General features: G+C 41.5%; 2 protein-coding genes across 3 annotated transcripts in view; both read right to left on the bottom strand.

Annotated features, from left to right (window-relative positions):
• The window catches only part of LOC6543375 (potassium voltage-gated channel protein Shaw), a 41,731-nt gene that overhangs the window by 23,555 nt on the left and 867 nt on the right, over positions 1-17,309 (bottom strand). For both annotated transcript variants that reach the window (XM_001969258.3, XM_026978722.1), the window contains exon 2: positions 8,751-9,140. In XM_001969258.3, coding sequence (XP_001969294.2) covers positions 8,751-8,794 — 44 coding nt within the window. In that variant the 5' untranslated portion in view covers positions 8,795-9,140. The remainder of the gene's footprint in view (positions 1-8,750; positions 9,141-17,309) is intronic.
• LOC6541385 (28 kDa heat- and acid-stable phosphoprotein) lies at positions 98-828 on the bottom strand. Its single transcript, XM_001969260.3, has one exon. It carries the CDS (start codon positions 814-816, stop codon positions 226-228), a length of 591 nt encoding a protein of 196 aa, XP_001969296.2. The 5' UTR covers positions 817-828; the 3' UTR covers positions 98-225.

Below are 17,309 nucleotides of genomic sequence, written 5' to 3' on the forward strand. Positions count from 1 at the left end.
ATACATATATCATCATTTATGATGCAAGTAGTTGGTATATGTGGGTAGAATTCGTAGGTGCAAAAGACACAAACTTAAATAATTTCGAATGCTCGTCAAGGGTAATTTATTCTGAAATAATTTCAACCGCTCCCCTAAAATGATTCTTGCTGTAGTTTCAAGTGTTACCAAGTGTCTTATTCAAGCCCGTTTGTGGAGGGGTATGCATTTAACAGAATGGATCCTCTACTTGGCAAACGGCTTCTTGGTGACCGCAACGGCGGCCTTCTTCTCCGCCTCCCGCCTGGCGGCGGTTTCCTCGCGCTGCTTCCGGATGAGAGCCAGCCTGGCCAAGTCGGCCCTAGCCTCGGTGGTCTTGCCAGCGGACTGGAGCTTCTCATAGCGCTGGCGCCCACTCTGCTCCTTGGGCTGATCTCGGCCGTGGCGGGATAGGCCCGGATTGGCGTGATCGGGCATAATAGTTGACACCTTTTGGGGACCCCTCTTGGCCACGCGGTTGGGATTGTCGATTTCGATGAGTGAGGCCACGCCCTTTTTGGCATCACGACATTCCGGTTCGCAATCCTCGGAAGAACTGGACGCTCCCGCGCCCGCAGCTGATGTGAGCTTCTGATGGCGAGTCGCTTTTTGCCAGGTGCGGTTCTTTGCTATGGAGGAGGATGAACTGGCTCCGCCAAGGGTTGCTTTTCCATCTTCGCCCTCTGACCCTGAGCCGCTGGCCTGGTCGCTATCGTCCTCGGACTCCTGCTGCAGTTCCTCGGGAGAAGTGAACTGGCGAGTGCGACCCTTGTAGTTCACGAACTTTCCCCGTGGCATAATGATCCTTTCGGTTTTCTGTGTGGGATACAGGAGTTTATCTTAAGTACACCTATGTCCTGCTGCTCCTTCCACAAATTCAATCACAATCTTACGGTTCGCTTGTGTCTTCAATAAAAAGCCTTATTAAATCGAGTTGAAAAAAACACAATTCGCACAGTTGCACAGCGCTGTCGAAAATCTTGTAGAAATTTGCTAATTTCCGCTTGAAAATAAATTTTCAATTGCTTTGTTGCCTTGCTGGGTTTCTGATGAGAAATATTTTGAAATAAAAGTCAAGGCTAGCTTTTCTACCTTTTGTACAGCAATTTAAATGGAGTGAAACACACTAAAAATAGCATCAATATCGATTGGTTATTTTATTTTAAGCCTCTTAATTGACCTCATCCACTGCCCAAATCAAGCCAGTAATTAAAAATGCATTGTAACCCGCATTTGCCGGATTTGGTCGCCGCAGATGCCGTCGATTTTCACACCAAGAACGGCAATAGCGTGAAAATGCGCAAAAATGCAGTTGCAGTCAATAAGGTGGAACTTTGTAATCCTGCCACACTAGCAGCAACATTCTGTTGCAACGACAGCGGCAGCAGTTTCCATTGCTGCTACAAAAGTGGAAACGATGATGGCTTTGATGCCCCTTCAAATGGAAACGTTTCCACACATCATCCGCCTGCTCGACAGCCAGCTCGTCGTCTGGTTCTAAGAATTCGCCGACTGTTGCAGGCCTTTTGTTGTTTGCCGAATGCAATGCCATTTCCGTGTACCTCCCCCGGCCACGCCCCCCGTTACACATGTCACACGAGAGGGCGGCAACATCAGTGTACCCTGTAATCGCACTCTGACATGGTGTCTCACTTTTCCCTCGGGAGAGTGGGAAATTTGTAAAATGTTGGGAAATCGGAAGTTAGTCATGTCGAATAATATTAAAATTATTATTTTTTGCATTAAAGCTGTTTTCTGCATTATGATTCAGATAGTTACTGTTTTGCTTACACTATATCCTTGGGTCTGTGGCATCTACCAGGTAGCTAGTTGTCCGAGAACTGGAGAATGCCATCTGGCCCCGTCACCCATTTTTTGTTTGCCGCGCTAGTCCGGAAATGTGCATAAAGTGGAAGTGTATTGCGCATTGGCGTGAGAAGAGCCATTGATGATGGGCTGGTACCCCTTCCCCATGCAGCGAACACGCTTATGTTCTTACGAGTATGCCCCATTTGGGCCGGAGCCCACTCCGCTCGGAATCTTCTGGGCAAGCCGGGGGCGCCACAAATGCCAGACGAGACGCTGGCGAGGATGATGAGTTGCGCGGCAGTGCATCGGCATCGCCATCGCCATCGTCATTGCTCCTGGCTATTAACTTGCTCAAATATTTGCCCAGGCAGCCGCGATGCACTAGACGCTGGGAACAGCTAACATGGCCAACACAAAGCAAACAACGCTCGGGTTTTAAAAGCAGGCAAAAATGAGCGATAACGTGGAAGGAATAATGTCCTTTGGTAGCTAGAGTACGGCAGCAAGCAGCGCTGCTTCAAAGGAACAACACTTTTTTGTTTGCGGAACACAAGCAGAAACCACTTAGAAGCCGCAAAAGTGTTTATGGCACGCTTTAAAGTCGCACTTAAGCTGGCCAGCTAAATTCGCTTTTATCTAAGGCAGTAAGACAGATCACATTTATGTCTGGCAATAAAAATCAACCAATGGGAAATATTTACTAGTTATTGGTGGAGTACTAGATTAAATTTCTAAATAAGGCAGCACATAGGGTTAGCTATTTGTATTAAAAGCACTTAGCCTTCCATTAAATAGGAAATGGCATTAAATTTTGTGTGCCTTCAAATGCCAAGCCCCGTTCAAGTACAGTAAAAGTAATAGCCTTAAAATGGCTTATTTTGCTCAGCCCAATAAAACACGAAGAAATTTTCCCGAAAGCTTAAATTGAAAATATAGCAACGGCCTTGCGTTCTTTATGAAGGGACTGCCGACAAAACAAATTTAGCCATAACTTCTAATGCCCCCCAAAACCTAGGCGAAAGTACATGGAAATATATGAAGACTTGCTCCTTTGGCAACAGAAACACCAGCCCCCGGGGAGACCTTTGTGCGCTGATTGTAAAACCCTTTTTAATTAACTCGCACAAACTCGCGAACAAAACGCGTTCGCGAGTCACAAAGTAACACAAACGCGTTTGCAAGCCATTTTTATTTGGCGCTACCAGAGGCTGAAAAAGACCTGGCCCGAACAGATATTCCCCTCCTTCGCTTTGCACACACATTTCTCAGTTGCCTTTCCGCTCCCGCCTCCTTATCCAGCGCCCCTCAGCTTTACAAATTGTATTTCAACGGTTTCGCGCTTCATTAAAATTGCTGTTAAAATAACACACGCATAAGCGACGGGCAGAGGAAGCGGAAGTCCTGGCGCAAGGACGCATAGAAATAGCCACAGATACTCGCATGTGTGCACGCAGAAAAATATTATCCGTCTTCAAAGTTGGCAACAACATAGACTAACATATATTTTCTGTTAAATCAGAAATAAAGATGAATATTGAAACATTGAATATTTTAAATGCATATTATAAATAAATAATGCATCAGTTTTGGTATATAATATTATTATATATTACTTTATATTATAAAATATATTATATAATAGAATAATGAATTTATGTCATTTTTTTGGTTGCTAAAATTATTTTAAATGAATTTATATCTGAATTGCATCTTTGAATCCAAATATTTTTAACCACAAAATATTTTCAGAGCCAGACACGTTGATTTCATTTTGGTTTCCATTTAGATGTCTGTCTTTTTTCTTTCTCTGCATGGCTGCGTATTTCTAAGCGTGTGCCAGCTGACAAGGCTTACAATATGATTTTGTGGTTCTGTTCATTTTTTGAGCACGGTCTTCCTTGCTGTCCTTGTTTTGTTCTGGGTTAAAAAATTGTTCCCGCCGCATATAAACACACCATTCAACGCACTCGAGTACACACACACATACTCACGCACACATACACACACACACACACACACACACACATACACACACATGCGAATGCACGAGCGACGGAGTTAACCCATGAGTTGAGTTGGTTTCTTTTCCCTTTGTTAGTTCTTGAGTTGAGCCACTGAATTCAGTCTCAGTTTATATAGTTTATTTAACTTCAAAACAACTATCACAACTATAGTTTGGCTGAATCGTTTGAAGAAACTTAGGCAAATGAAATGAGCGTAGTTGAAGTGAGCTTTAAAATGTGGAGGAACAAGTATACACAAAGTATTACATCTTAAACGGTTGGAATAAGTCAATAAGATTAGTTGATATGCTCAAGAACCCCAATTTGACAACTACGTATGGGAAGAAGTTTGAATAAATTAGTTTGGGATTGAAGCAAAACTCAAAACATTTAAAATATTCCGCCCACATTAAATGAAGTGACTTTAAACCTTTATGACCTGTAGGCTTCGCAACTTCTTCAAATGCGCCTGGTACTCGAAAGATAGCCGCCAGCTAAAGTGTCACTAAATCTCGCACCTCGACACCCAAAAGGGTTAAAGTGGCGGTTTTTTGTTTTTTGATTTTTTGTATGGACCGTAGGCGGTTTTCGTTTTTGTTTCGTTCTCACTGCTTATTTATTTTATGGCCCTTTTTTCCGCTGAAGTTTTAAAAAAGAGAAAACAGCCAAATACAAGCGAAAAAGAAACCAAAAATGTTTTCCAATTTCGTGGACGCCTGGCTGAGTGACAACAACACCAATGGGCGGCATGGGGGTTAATGGGGGCGGAGGGCGGAAATTTCGGGTCTGGCCGAGTATATTAAAAGCCAAAAAGTTAATGAAGCGTTAGGCGCTGCAGACGAAGCCGCAATAAAGCGGTCCAAACATAAAACAGCAAAAGAGCAGGAAATTTATTTATTACTTTGCCATTTCCGCCCAGCCACGTCCCCTTAACTTGGCTATTTAAACAATGGCAAACACAGAATAAGAATGCCGAGCATTTCGAGTCGCTACTTCAACTTTTCTCGTGCTCCTTCTGTCAGGACACGCGCAGCTGTTGATTTCCAGTTGTTGTTCTCGTCGCTGCTGTGGTTTTGTCAGCTTTTCCTGCACCAGGTCCTTTGATGCCCAGTGTTAGTGTGTGCGTGTGTGTGTGTGTGTGTGTGAGGCGGGAGATCTCGCTTTTGGCCATTGTCTTTGGCACTTGCCTTTAAGCGGCTACTTGAGCAGTAAAACCGGCACGAGCATTTGCATTTTACTTCTGCCTTCACTTATTCTTTTTTCACAACCGACTTTTTGTGTTTTTTTTTATTGTGCTGCAGCAAATGCCGCAGAATGCTTGTCAGCAATTTGTCATCCTCCACAGCGTCATCCTCCACTTATTTGTTCCGCTCCGCAGCAGCGGGACAATAAGACATTTTCTTGGCATTAATTGCAATTAAAAAGCAATTCTACCAAGTCGATATCAAAGTTAATTGCCCAATTAGCAGCAAAACGATGTGATTTTGCAAGGGCTGCACACTATGGGATTTATGGGATTTACTTCATTTTGAAACCTGATTTTAAAATTCTATAAATAAAAAGGCATACACCATTTAGCGTAGTCCTATAAACAAATCAAAGCTTTTGAGAGGAAAGTTAATGAATGGGAATCAGTCAACATTTATCTTCCATTCAGAGGACAAGAGCAGATACTGTGGTGTTTGATGTCCCAGCCCGCCTTATTTATTGGCTGTTAAACTTTTCATTAGCCATTTCGTTTAATTCGCACACAATGGCGTGAGATTGAAGAGGGCTTTCGAGCGCTGAGAAAGCAGTGAAAGCAGTGAAAGCAGTGAAAGTCCCGTCAATGGCAAGGATGAAATGGCAGCGGAAATACGCAGCATCACAAACAAACAACCAGCGGCACTAAGTATAATGTATTTGTGTTGAAAGGCAACCACAGCGGCAACTTTGCTGCCAGTGTATGGGTGCTTGTGCTCTCTGCTCGCGTGTGTGTGCGTGAATCAAAGATACAATCAGTGCGCAATTGTCTGCGTTGATGAGCAGCAGGATCTGGGAGTCGCCCATCCTTAAACCGAGCCATTCCCAAGCCGGTGCCCATACCATATTTGCTCCTCTCCCTTTTTATGGGCGAAAACGCCGCGTAATCACAATGATAATCATCACACATCCAGATGCCGAAGAGAACTTGACGGAATACATACAATTTATTATTATTATTGGGCTTAATAAAATGCTTTTTATGCGAGTCATGATTAAAGTTGACGGAGGAATTGAAATCAGCAATCCTCCAAACGAAATCGTGCGTTTGGTACATGTTGTAAGTTTGTAAGTTTGGTGCATATCAAATATATTAATAAATGTAAATAATAATACGAAAAAATGAATACAAAATCTCAAAATATATCACAAATAATTTATGCATTAATCCCTCTTCTACGACTATGAGTACATACAATGCTGATTATTAACAATAAATTTCAGTTGCATAGAAATGTCAAATAATCCAAATGAGCTGCTGCATTTCCAACTACTAATTTGATGAATAATATTGGTATGGCGTGATTTGCAAACACATCCTCATTTGGATGCCAACTCTAATTGGATTCCAGGTGATTTACATTCCCAGGTATACGTAAATTATGCACACGAAGCATCGGATATGGGCTGTGGATTATCAGTACCTAATAAGGATCATATGCCACTCACCTTGACGAATCTCTAAGCAGTGATTCGCAATTTACTTGTTTTGCACAAGCCGACAAAACTTAACCTGCTTTCCCGCTTCGCTGGGCTACAAGTATTTTAAGCGCATTTTCTGGGTGTTCCCTATAAGGTGACAACTTTGGGTCTGAATGCGAAACTTGGGAAAATAGCAAACAACTTAGGGCCAAATATACATACATACGTGTCGCACTGCAATGTATTCTATTTAATGCTCACACAAACAATGCTTGCATGTATTATTTGTGCTAAAAACGTCGGCGAGCTGACAGCGTGTTGCCAGTCAGCCTGCTTGGCCCGCATAAGTATGCTACAAAAGTGTGTTTGGTCTAAAAGGATGCCATCGCACACACACATTCTCGCGCACAGCTACACAGACAGGACTTAAACCAGTGTTCGAGTAGTGCGACATATTCAGCTCCCCCTTTTCCACCCTTTTCGCAGCCATTGCAGTCCACAGTCCTTTAAGAGCGACCGAAACCAAAGCTCACATCCATTTATATGGCAAATGTCGGTTTGAGATTTATATACGTATCTTTTTTGAGGCTGTAACGGACTGATTTTGCAGCTGTCCACTGGGGAAAAAAATGAAATCAACAATTTGCAAAACCCTAATTTGCTTTACACAACATGCCATTGTAATACTTAGTTCCTATTAATTATAAAACCTATATTAGAGTTGTGTATATTTGTATTTGCTTGCTTAAAGTTTTCCCCTATTTTGCTAGGCATTAAATTAAAACACAAGTGCAGTACTCCAGTGCTTTGCCCACAAACCGAATGTGACGCCACATTCCAGTGATTTTCTGTAAGCCACAGTATATTTTATATTTTTTTAAAGAAATGTGTCAATTTAATGGCTCTGCTTTATGGGCGTGGTGGATTTGAATGCGGATTGTTCGCCCACGCAAGAATATATTTTGCCACAATTTTCTACTTTCTGTTGATATTTCATTCTCTTTTTTGTGGTCTTCAACTGCGGTTGAAGGGAAAAAACCCACTGAAATAGAATTTATACCATGTTGATGCAATTGCAATTGCATTGTTAATTTTGCAAAGTGCGGTTAACCAAGCGTTAAAAATATGTTACCAGCAATAAAATTAACCCGCTTTCTAGGGGTTAAACTGGTTTCAAAAACATTGTGTTCAGTGATGAGAAAAAACTGGCTTACTACTGCACCATAAATGTAATTGAAAACGTAAAAAAAGGACATTCAGATTGCCGAAATGAAAAAATCGAGCAAAAGCAACAGAATAATATCGTGGGACTTTTCTCTTAATCGCCCCACTCGCATTGCCCATTAACGGAGTCATAAATTATTAACTAGGCCCGAAAATCTGCAGCTGGATAAATGCTCTCAGCCAGAAAAGTGCGCTCAAGCAGACAAGGGACCAAGTCGAGGGAGGCTTTCATATGTACATGCATATAAATATGTATAAGAATCCCCAAAAAAGCACAGCCACACACGAAAATGATGGTGATGATGATGATGCTGATGACGATGATGGTGATGGTCCCGATGACGATGCTGATAATGGGGCTTACAACTCAAAGCCACAGCACAGTTATTTACATAAAAGTACATACAGAAACTCACACTGAAGCTGAGTGACACACAAACACGAGAGTCAACGTTTCCTGTTGTAACGTAAATTGTGAACAACTTTACTAGCCTTCTATTTGGTTTTTCTTGTTTTTCCCCTTTCATATGGCTGGCAAGGATAACAGCGACCGTATCGCTTCCATTGTTTCGCCAGGCGTAATCACAACAATGCCCAAATAATGACGGAAGTACATGGCAACTATCCTGGCACAATATCCTGTCCAACAAAAACAGTGTGTCTATGGTCCAAGTGCGCAAAATTGGATTGAATGTTGGTATGTTTCTACGACTAGGCAAATATGGCGAATATATTAAATCAACAGGATGTGCTACGTGATTTGGCAATGCCTAAGATAAATACAAACAATGGTCCCGTCTATTGTCTCCTATGCAAGAAACCTTGAAACCAAACGAAACAAAATAAATTTGTATTGATTTTATGTACATTCCAGAGAGCAAATAAAGCCGTACACGCGTTTATTACCTTTTTACATGTAAGCAAAGATTTCTGATATGGTATTTTATTATAAAAGTTGAGCTTGTATTGAGGTGGTTATACAATAGATTTTAGGCATTTGAACGGTTCTTAAAGTAGGTTAAGACAACTCACCTTATGCCGCCCACATTGAGTATGATCCGATTTTCGCCATCCATGTTGCATGCAACAGTTGTGGCAACAGCAGCCGCATGCCAAACTAATTCTTCGACGGCCCGCCAGCAAATCGAACAAAAACTTGAACACCTCTTCAATGTTTTATGTTTTAGATTTTACAAAAAGCTGTCACACACATATGTATTTACGTACATACGGACACCAAAGCACTCGCGATCCACACGGCGTATGAGCAATCTGGGCGCAGGATGCACTTTCACCTCCTCCTGGTTGTTCAGCACTCAGAGCTGAGTTTGTTCTTTTGGGTTGATGGTTTCAGCACTGCGTTGCTTCCCTTTCCCATCGTCCTTATTCACTTTTGGCCCACGGCAGCACGTTGTCCTTTGACTGCAAGTAAAAGGGAAACAAAATAGATCCCAAGGACTTTAGTAGAGTAAAATGCATACCGAGATTCGGTTAATATTTGTGCAGCAAAGCGTTGTGTGCCCCGAAGACACGCACACGCTCAAATTTATGTATATTTAAAAGCACTTTATGTACATGCGAATACTTGAGGCATAATCCCAGTTGCACAAAAGTGCGCCAGCATCGAAACTATTTTCCTTTCACAAACGAAAATTTAATTAGATATTTTTGTCGAACGGAATTTCTCAAGTATTTCGACAAGGAGGCACTATCAGATTTAAACTCTAATTGCAATTTTAGTTGCAGAGTAGTCAAAATTATTTGAGGCTTATACATTTTGCCTTGAACAAATCCATCAGCCCCAATGAAAATAACCTAGCCTCGAGTATTTAATTTCATCTTGATAGAATTATAATATTATCTATTATTTTTGGTACAGCATATCAATTGTGATTAATTAAAATTTCATTTTGACCCGAACGCCGCAAGTCCTGTACATTATCTGAGTATAATTTACTAAAAATACAATTTAATAGTTCAAATTTGGTAATGAAAATATTCAAATATATAATGAAACATACAACTCAGCGCTTTAGCCGGAAATAAAGAATGCGAATGCCACTTGAAAGCCCCGTAAAACTCAGCAAATTAACAGTGAAGCGAAACACAGAACACACAAAGAAAAGTGAAAGGTTCGGGAAACTCAAGAAAAGCCTTGTGGCAGTTTTATGGCCAAAATGATGTGGCCAGATAAGAAGACAGGCCTGCATTGAAAAATCTTATACATACACAATAGTGGCTGAGTATGCAAATTTTTTACTGGGCCGCACTTAAGCAGCATTTTGGGGCCAGGACTCGCGAGGAGCCAGCCGGGGCCATGTGTTCGCTGTCAAAATGACAAAATGTTGGTTAAGTGCGACGAGCGCACAAAAGTCAGAGTGGAGAAAAGGGAACAGAGAAGAGGTAGCGACAAGACCACTCCACCGATCAACCAACCGACTTACTGACTGACTGGCTGACAAACTGGCTAACTGGCTAACAGACTGACTGCCTGTATAAAAAGGACACTCGACAGAGAGTACGACTTGCAGTGGGAATGAGATTCCGAGTGAGCAGCTGGGCCAGCATCAAGTGCGTCATCAATCTCGGCGGCGTTTAGAGAGGCTTTCCATTCATTAAGTGGCTACCGCCGCCGAGGATTGACAGGAGCAGCTCCTCATCGCTGAGTGCTTTCAGTTCGCGCTTTGTCTTTGGGCTTTGGCCTCCTGTTCCCCAATCCATCCCCATCTCCATATATTCCCACTTCACAGCTGCACCGCCTGCTGGTGGCACTTCGCCGTCTCCGCCTCCAAGGACCAAGGACCCACTGACTCCCCGAAATCAATCACTTGCTCAGTGAGGCCCGGCATGTGCGAGGATGGCTCCTATCAAGTCCCTTGCTCGTTTCCCTTAGTGTCTCCTGTGCAAATGTGTGTTAAAGTGAATAATAAGTTTTTGCCAATTCAGTGTTGCGATGGCAGCGATTTGTTCAACTGCCTTCGTGGATGTCAAATTTGCTTGGCGGTTGTATTCTCAAGCAATTGAAAGGCGAAGAGTTAAATACGGGTAGTTTGCTTTAATTTGCAGACTTCTTTTTAAACAGGAGCTTAAAAGGCTGGCCAAGGTTGTTTGTTTTCATCATTATAGGTACTTCTTCAAAACCACAGTCATAAAAGCCATAAAATATTTTAATTATCTGTGCCGTTTTAATTTCTCTTATGCAGCCATGTTTATACGAATAAATGGCCCGAATAAATTAAGTGCTTGCACTACACAAAATATCCATTTTAATTGCATTAATGCGACGTCACTCATACGCCACATTAGCCCAATGGTTAAAGCAAAAACACGAAAAAGGAGCATTGCAAATGGACTCGGATAACGCTGACTTCGAGTCGAAATCTAAATCTGAATCTGAATGTCAGTGGGGGAAAAAAGAGAAAATCCGAAACAATGCTGCCCACAGCGCAATTGGAAAATAAAAAACCGGAAAGTCAGTACGAAATGGGGAGGCAGAAGGAAAAGTTTGGCTGAAAACAAAACTACAGCGAAACTAAATAGAAAAAGTTTCGGGTCAAACAAAACGTTTCCCTTTCGCTGCAGCGAAATAATGTGCAAATGAAAAGTGCAGCAAATGGCAACACACAGACCCATAAATCGAGTTGCGTTTTCCTTGTAAATTAGCGATGCAAGGGGCTGGCGATGCTCCTGATGGCGATGATGGTGAAAATCAATGGCCAGGAAGCGGGCTTCTTCGGCGTCGCGGGAAAACTGCTGCGGACAAGGTCAGTCCGCCCATTGTCCAATTGTCCTGAGCGGAAATAACCAGCGCCAAGAGCCAAAAACGGCGCAAAAATGGGCAAAAATGGGCAAAAATGGGCAAAAATGGGGAAAATTGGGGGTTGTTGGCGTGCATAAAGTTCGGGGAAAGCAGCGGACCTCGTTCTTTTTTCGGATATTGGAAAATAGCTTCAAGACTTTAAGCTGCGCTGAGCTGTCGAATATCTATCCATCAAGCTAATTTACTAAAATAGTGTGTAACTTATAAATAAAATATTTATTTTCTTTTATTTAATGGTTCTTTGTTTTAGTGATTTGTTTAGTTTACTTTTGTCGGAAACAATTTCACATTTAATGCTAACAAAAAAGTGCGAACTAAAATCAATATTATCCTCGGCTAGTGCATATGAAACTTGATTGTAAACGATTGTTGTAAATGAAGAGAAAAACTCCATCTGACTTGGCAGTTTGCAGGCGGAATCCAGCCAAACGCCAAACAATCTAGCTTCAGTTTATTCAGTATCGAAATGCATTATTTATCAGTTTCAGGCAAAAGTTTGCTGAAGCCAAAATGTTTTTAAAAAGTTTGTGACTAAAACAGAAAAGTATAAAAATCAAACGGAGACGGTCGCACACAAATCGAATAAGTTTCACAAATGCACACTGTTGTATAATTTATTTATATTTATTTTCATTGTACTGGCCAAGTATAAATAAATGTAAAACTCGATACAAAAAAGAACTTGCACTTCAAGCCAATGCCTATTTCTCTGTAAGTAAAGGATCCACCACAAAGGGTCCAAGGACTTGTGCAGGACAATAGGGAAGAGTCGCAATAATCCGACATGGAGGCAAAAAGAGCATTGGCCCATGATAATAGCAAGAAATACATAATTCGTTTGTCTGACCAACTTCACAATATCCTGCAGGACAAAGGAAAGGAACCCCACGTAATCGCAAAAACATTGGCCAAGGCAAAAAGCAACTCAGCAAATGGGGCGCCCAAGTAGATGTACATGCCAGGGACTTTCGGGAAAATCGTGAAAAATCGAGTTATGAATACCGCCGAGAGAGAGGGGCGCAGGAAAAGGGGAGTGGCAGCGTCATGCAGCGCATTTGAAATCATTCGCCTGTACCGAATGGGATTATCCCCAACGTGTTTGTTGTACTGCTTGCTTTTAGTCCCCAAAATATGATTACTATTTGGCGGCAGCCCCAACTTTATGGCTCTCCAGGACCACGCCCCCTGCGCGCAGGCCTGTGTGGGCGTGGCAGCTTCCAGGATATCCTCCCCCTGTCAGGCCTTAAATAATAGGCCATAAGAAATTGAATTGTAATTTATGCCATTTGTTATTCCTGCCAGCCAAGCCCATTCTTTTATGCATATGAAATATGCTTGACAGATGCATAAACAATTAGACCAGAGAAGCAGTGAGAAAAGCGCTTGGAACGTGTAGATACACCTTCCTTAATTCAACACCATACTTATACATTTATCCTGCAAATTTAAACTGGCTAAAGAATGCCATAAATGCTTTTCTATTTAACTTTAAATCAAACATGCACTGCGTTGCATCAAAATAAGGCACACAGCTTATCAATTAAAACGAAAAATAAGCATTTCAAATTATTAATAAATACCAGAAAACAAAAAAGTTAAGAACACTTTTTGAACTGCTCGAAATGAAAAATGTATCAATTGTGGAAGAATTTGAACAGCAGTTTTTGCCGTGAAAATGCAGTTGTAAAACGTTTTCACATAGAGCACTCATCGACAAATACTTTGGAAAAACTAGGAAAACGAAATCATAGCCAAATGATTTATTATCGACATCCGCAGCAGCTGTCAGCACAGAGTGAAATTTATGTTTTCCTTTTGATTTGCCAGCCTTACTTGCTTTCACATTTTATTTATTTTTTTTGTGGAAAACCATCGCATCAGTCAACTCTCATTGGCAGTTATGGCCCGGCTCCACTTGGCAGTGTTTTATTTTTCACAACTTTAGGAAATCTCTTCAACTGCCTCGGAGTTCTTCAACAGGATGGCCCAGAAATAGCTTACATATACACACGTATGAAATTCATTTTAGTGCTTGCTTTTCTCTGGAAATGCCCACCATTACTTTTTCTCAGTTATTCCGTGTTGAATGCAAACGTAAAACTGCAAAATTTCCCCCTTTTTGCTGTTTGGCATGTAAAAATATTTGAACTAAGCCAGCCAAAGTGTAAGGACGAGCGGCATTGGCTGTCTGAGGAAGTACGTCCCTTTCATTCAGCACTTATCCCATATAATAGAATATGAAATTCACATAAATAATGTGAGTGCAATATGCACAAATACGCGGCCCATTTATTTGCCCCAGTTCTGCCCGTTCGCATTGCATCTCGAGTATATTTAAAAATATTTCATTACGTTCCCACAGGAAATGGCAATTTGCCTCGGCTGTCAAAATCTGGCTTAGTTTTGCTTCTGTTTCTAGCTCGGCGAATGTCCCTGCTGGCCTTTAATTAAAAGCAAACATGTTTGCCTGCAAACCCAAGGCAAACACACCCACTCAGCCATGGCAGTACATTTTATTTGCCATAAAGTAAATGTTTTACAGACTTAAATTACATTTCGGCAGGGACATGCCCACTTCTCCGCCTGTGAGGCACACGTGTGTTTGCATCACGTGTCGAGATTCCAGGTTAAATAATTTGTTTTCTGTCGAAACTCGTGTATTGGATTTTTGTTAAATTGTTTACACAGTCCGTGTTTTGCTGCTGTGCTTTCTGTAAAACACATTTTTGTATGTATTTTAACTACACCACTGCGCTTGAGTGCAGCCTGCCAGTCAAATTTCAAGGTTCAATTGCTTTTAAAAGTAATTCGAAGCCAACACGAAAAAATTGTGTTTGTAATCGAAATTACAGCCGAGCGAAAACGCTATTAGTCACATTTTTACGTAACTCCCCCAGAAATGATCTGAGAAATGATTGCTGCTTGTCGTTTGCTATCAACCCCATCATTTCCCGACACATTCTGTATAGCCAACCGTGCAAATAGCATTCAAAGGCCTGGCCATTCTTATCGAGGCAATATTAAGTCATGCGGAATGGCAATCAGACCGCAAAAGACATCGATGAGATCACGAGCAGTTGACAAATGACAAATGACGAATGCCAAGTGCCGTGGAGTTGGATGCGTGAAAACGCATTGCTCGGGGCGACAAGCAGTCCACATACTTAAGACGAGCTCGGTTATGTGGTGACGTCAATGGCGGGCTGTTTAATTAAATTTTCAAAGTATTTTTCATGCTCTTAATTGTGTCAACGTCAGTGCCAGAGAATTCGAGGCGGCGAGGGTGCGGTGGGAAAAATGCAGCAAGGCCGTGGATGTCATTAAGCGCAGCTTCCGCAGGAGCGTGCAAAAGGAGTGGGAATGTGCCCCGGAAAGTAGGCTACACCAGTCAGTAGGTCACAGACATGAAAGCAGCAGCAGCAGCAGCAGCAACAGCAGCAGCAGCAGCAGCAGCAGCTGTTGTCGATGACAGGTCCCCAGCTCCTTTTCGATACGATACCCGACCCGAGGGGTTCGAGGCTCCCTTTGGCCCCTCCCACCTCCCGCCCACATGGAGCGGAGTCCCCGTTGATGGCCGCCTGTCCCCGCAGGCAGCCAAAGGAAACATTTTTCTAGCCACTCTTGGCCTGGCATTTTCTTGGAATTTCATTGCAAATGCTTTTGGTCGCATTTCGCCAGCAAAGTTTACCTTTAGTGGCATTTTTCAAAACCTATTCGCCAATATACTGCGTTTATGCAGTTGAAACTTTTTAATTTGGGTAACTTTATAACGTTTTAATCAATAAAGGGCTTGCAAGTTGATGGCGCATTAAGTAAGTTCAACATTTGCTTTTGGCATACATTAATCCGGAAAACTTCTGGATTTGAGTCTAAGTAACTTTTCATGTTGCTAATTTATAAATCGCTGAATGCTCAAGAAGCAACTTCTTTGCGACTGGGAAGCTAGTTTCTTTTTAACAGAACTTGCTTATATTTTATGGTGGGTAGGAAATGTATTATTCAATGCTGTGAAAGGAAATCAAACACAACAGTTAATGGATCGAATGAGTGACATCGAGCACGAAGTGCACCGAAAAGGTAATGGTGCATGTCAATAACCATTAAGAATGCAGGCAAGTTGCAATATTTAAATGTTTATTAATATACAAATTAAAAATTTAAAACTAAATAGCTTAATCATCCGTAAATGATGATAGGAGTGTATTGATTACAAATTTAATATGTCGAATTATATGGTTTCCCTTTTTGGGTCAAAGGCCTCGGTTACACCGCCTTAACTAGAACCGATGCAAAGCCTTTCTATCGCGGGTGCCTTCCCTGCAATTAGAATTTTATTTGTTTACGAGTCATTTTCCAATTTAGGCATAAATTATTCACATTGCGTATACGCCCCGTTTACCTTAGAGCAACACTTCAGCTGGCACTCCGCACGAGGAACAGAGAGGGAAACAAAAGGCAAATCGTAGTTCGATAAAGCAAAATTACATGCCACGACGACAATGACAATTGCGAAATTATAAAGCAGGCGAAAAGCCATTAAAGGACATCGCATTCTGCCGTGTACCGTTTCTGCTCGTTTGCAAAACGAGTCCTCGAGCCATCAAGTCCTCATTGTCCGCTGCATAAAGCTCACGACGTGCAATAATCTGAGCAATTGTAGTTTATGCCTTAATTTTTGTTTGCGTACATGTTTTATGGCCAATACCCCGCACCCTTCCCCGTGCTTTGTCATCTCCTTCTGCCGCCTTAATTACATTTCTCGTGTCTGCTGCGCTCTCTCGTGGTTGTATCCTGCTTGGTTTTATATCCTTTTTCAGTAATTTACTCTACCCGGCTTGAGTGTCTGTGCTGTCTGTTTTACACAGCAAAAAGTTGTCTCCTTTCAGAAAAATCTTAAATGTATTTAGCTTAGAAACAATTAAAAGTGTAATCTATCCAAAAGCAAACATGAAATTATTATGTGGTGTAAGCTAAACTTAATTTATTGTACTGAACATAATTTACCTCAAAAATATTTCTTAATTCATCTATAATTTAACTTATAATTTCACTGCCACATTATGCAAAAAATACTTTTTTATACAAACTATGCGCAATATCTATGATTTTATTACACTTAATTAGTGTGTATGAGTGCACATCCCTTTGGTTTTTGTTTATCTGCAACTGTGTGAGTGGGTTGGTAGTTAAGTAGTGCAGGTATCTGTATTTTGGTAGAAGCTCATAGCTCAATTACGAATTATAAAGGATTTCATTGGCCGCACGCAACTCGCATAAAGAAAAAGGCTTTGATGAATGTGAGGAAAGTTAACTGGCACTTCTCGGCGGCTTTTTACGGCTTTTTTGTTCAACACTTGCGACTATTTTCTGTTTATGTTTATTGGTCATGGTGGCTGCCTGGTCCTGGCGTGGTCCACATAAAATGTCACCGAAGCTGACAGTAAACAAAAAAGTTTTCGGCACTGAAAAAGTGTCTCGCAAATGTATCGTGGGCATTGGGCCAATCTGAAAGGACCATAAATTAAACCTTTTTGCCGCTGGCCAACACAGAAAACTACAATAAAATGAACGGGGAGATAACGTGATACAGAGAATGGGGAATTCCCCAACTGCGACCCTATAGGGTTTGATTATAAACAAACAAAAAATGTACGTGCATTAGTTATTCGAACCTCTTTGTGAAATTAAGTGTAAATGTGTCCTTTTTTTACTTTATATGCCTTAAAGTCTTGTGGTGACTTGTATGAGTTGAAACGGGTTAGTTGTGTAAG

The sequence above is a fragment of the Drosophila erecta genome, unplaced genomic scaffold, assembly GCF_003286155.1.
Source record: "Drosophila erecta strain 14021-0224.00,06,07 unplaced genomic scaffold, DereRS2 tig00000055-arrow-pilon, whole genome shotgun sequence".
NCBI lineage: Eukaryota > Metazoa > Arthropoda > Insecta > Diptera > Drosophilidae > Drosophila > Drosophila erecta.

What these genes read in the sequence shown, in the direction of transcription:
- LOC6541385 (XM_001969260.3), bottom strand. Translation starts at nt 816, where the DNA reads ATGCCACGGGGAAAGTTCGTGAACTACAAGGGTCGCACTCGCCAGTTC.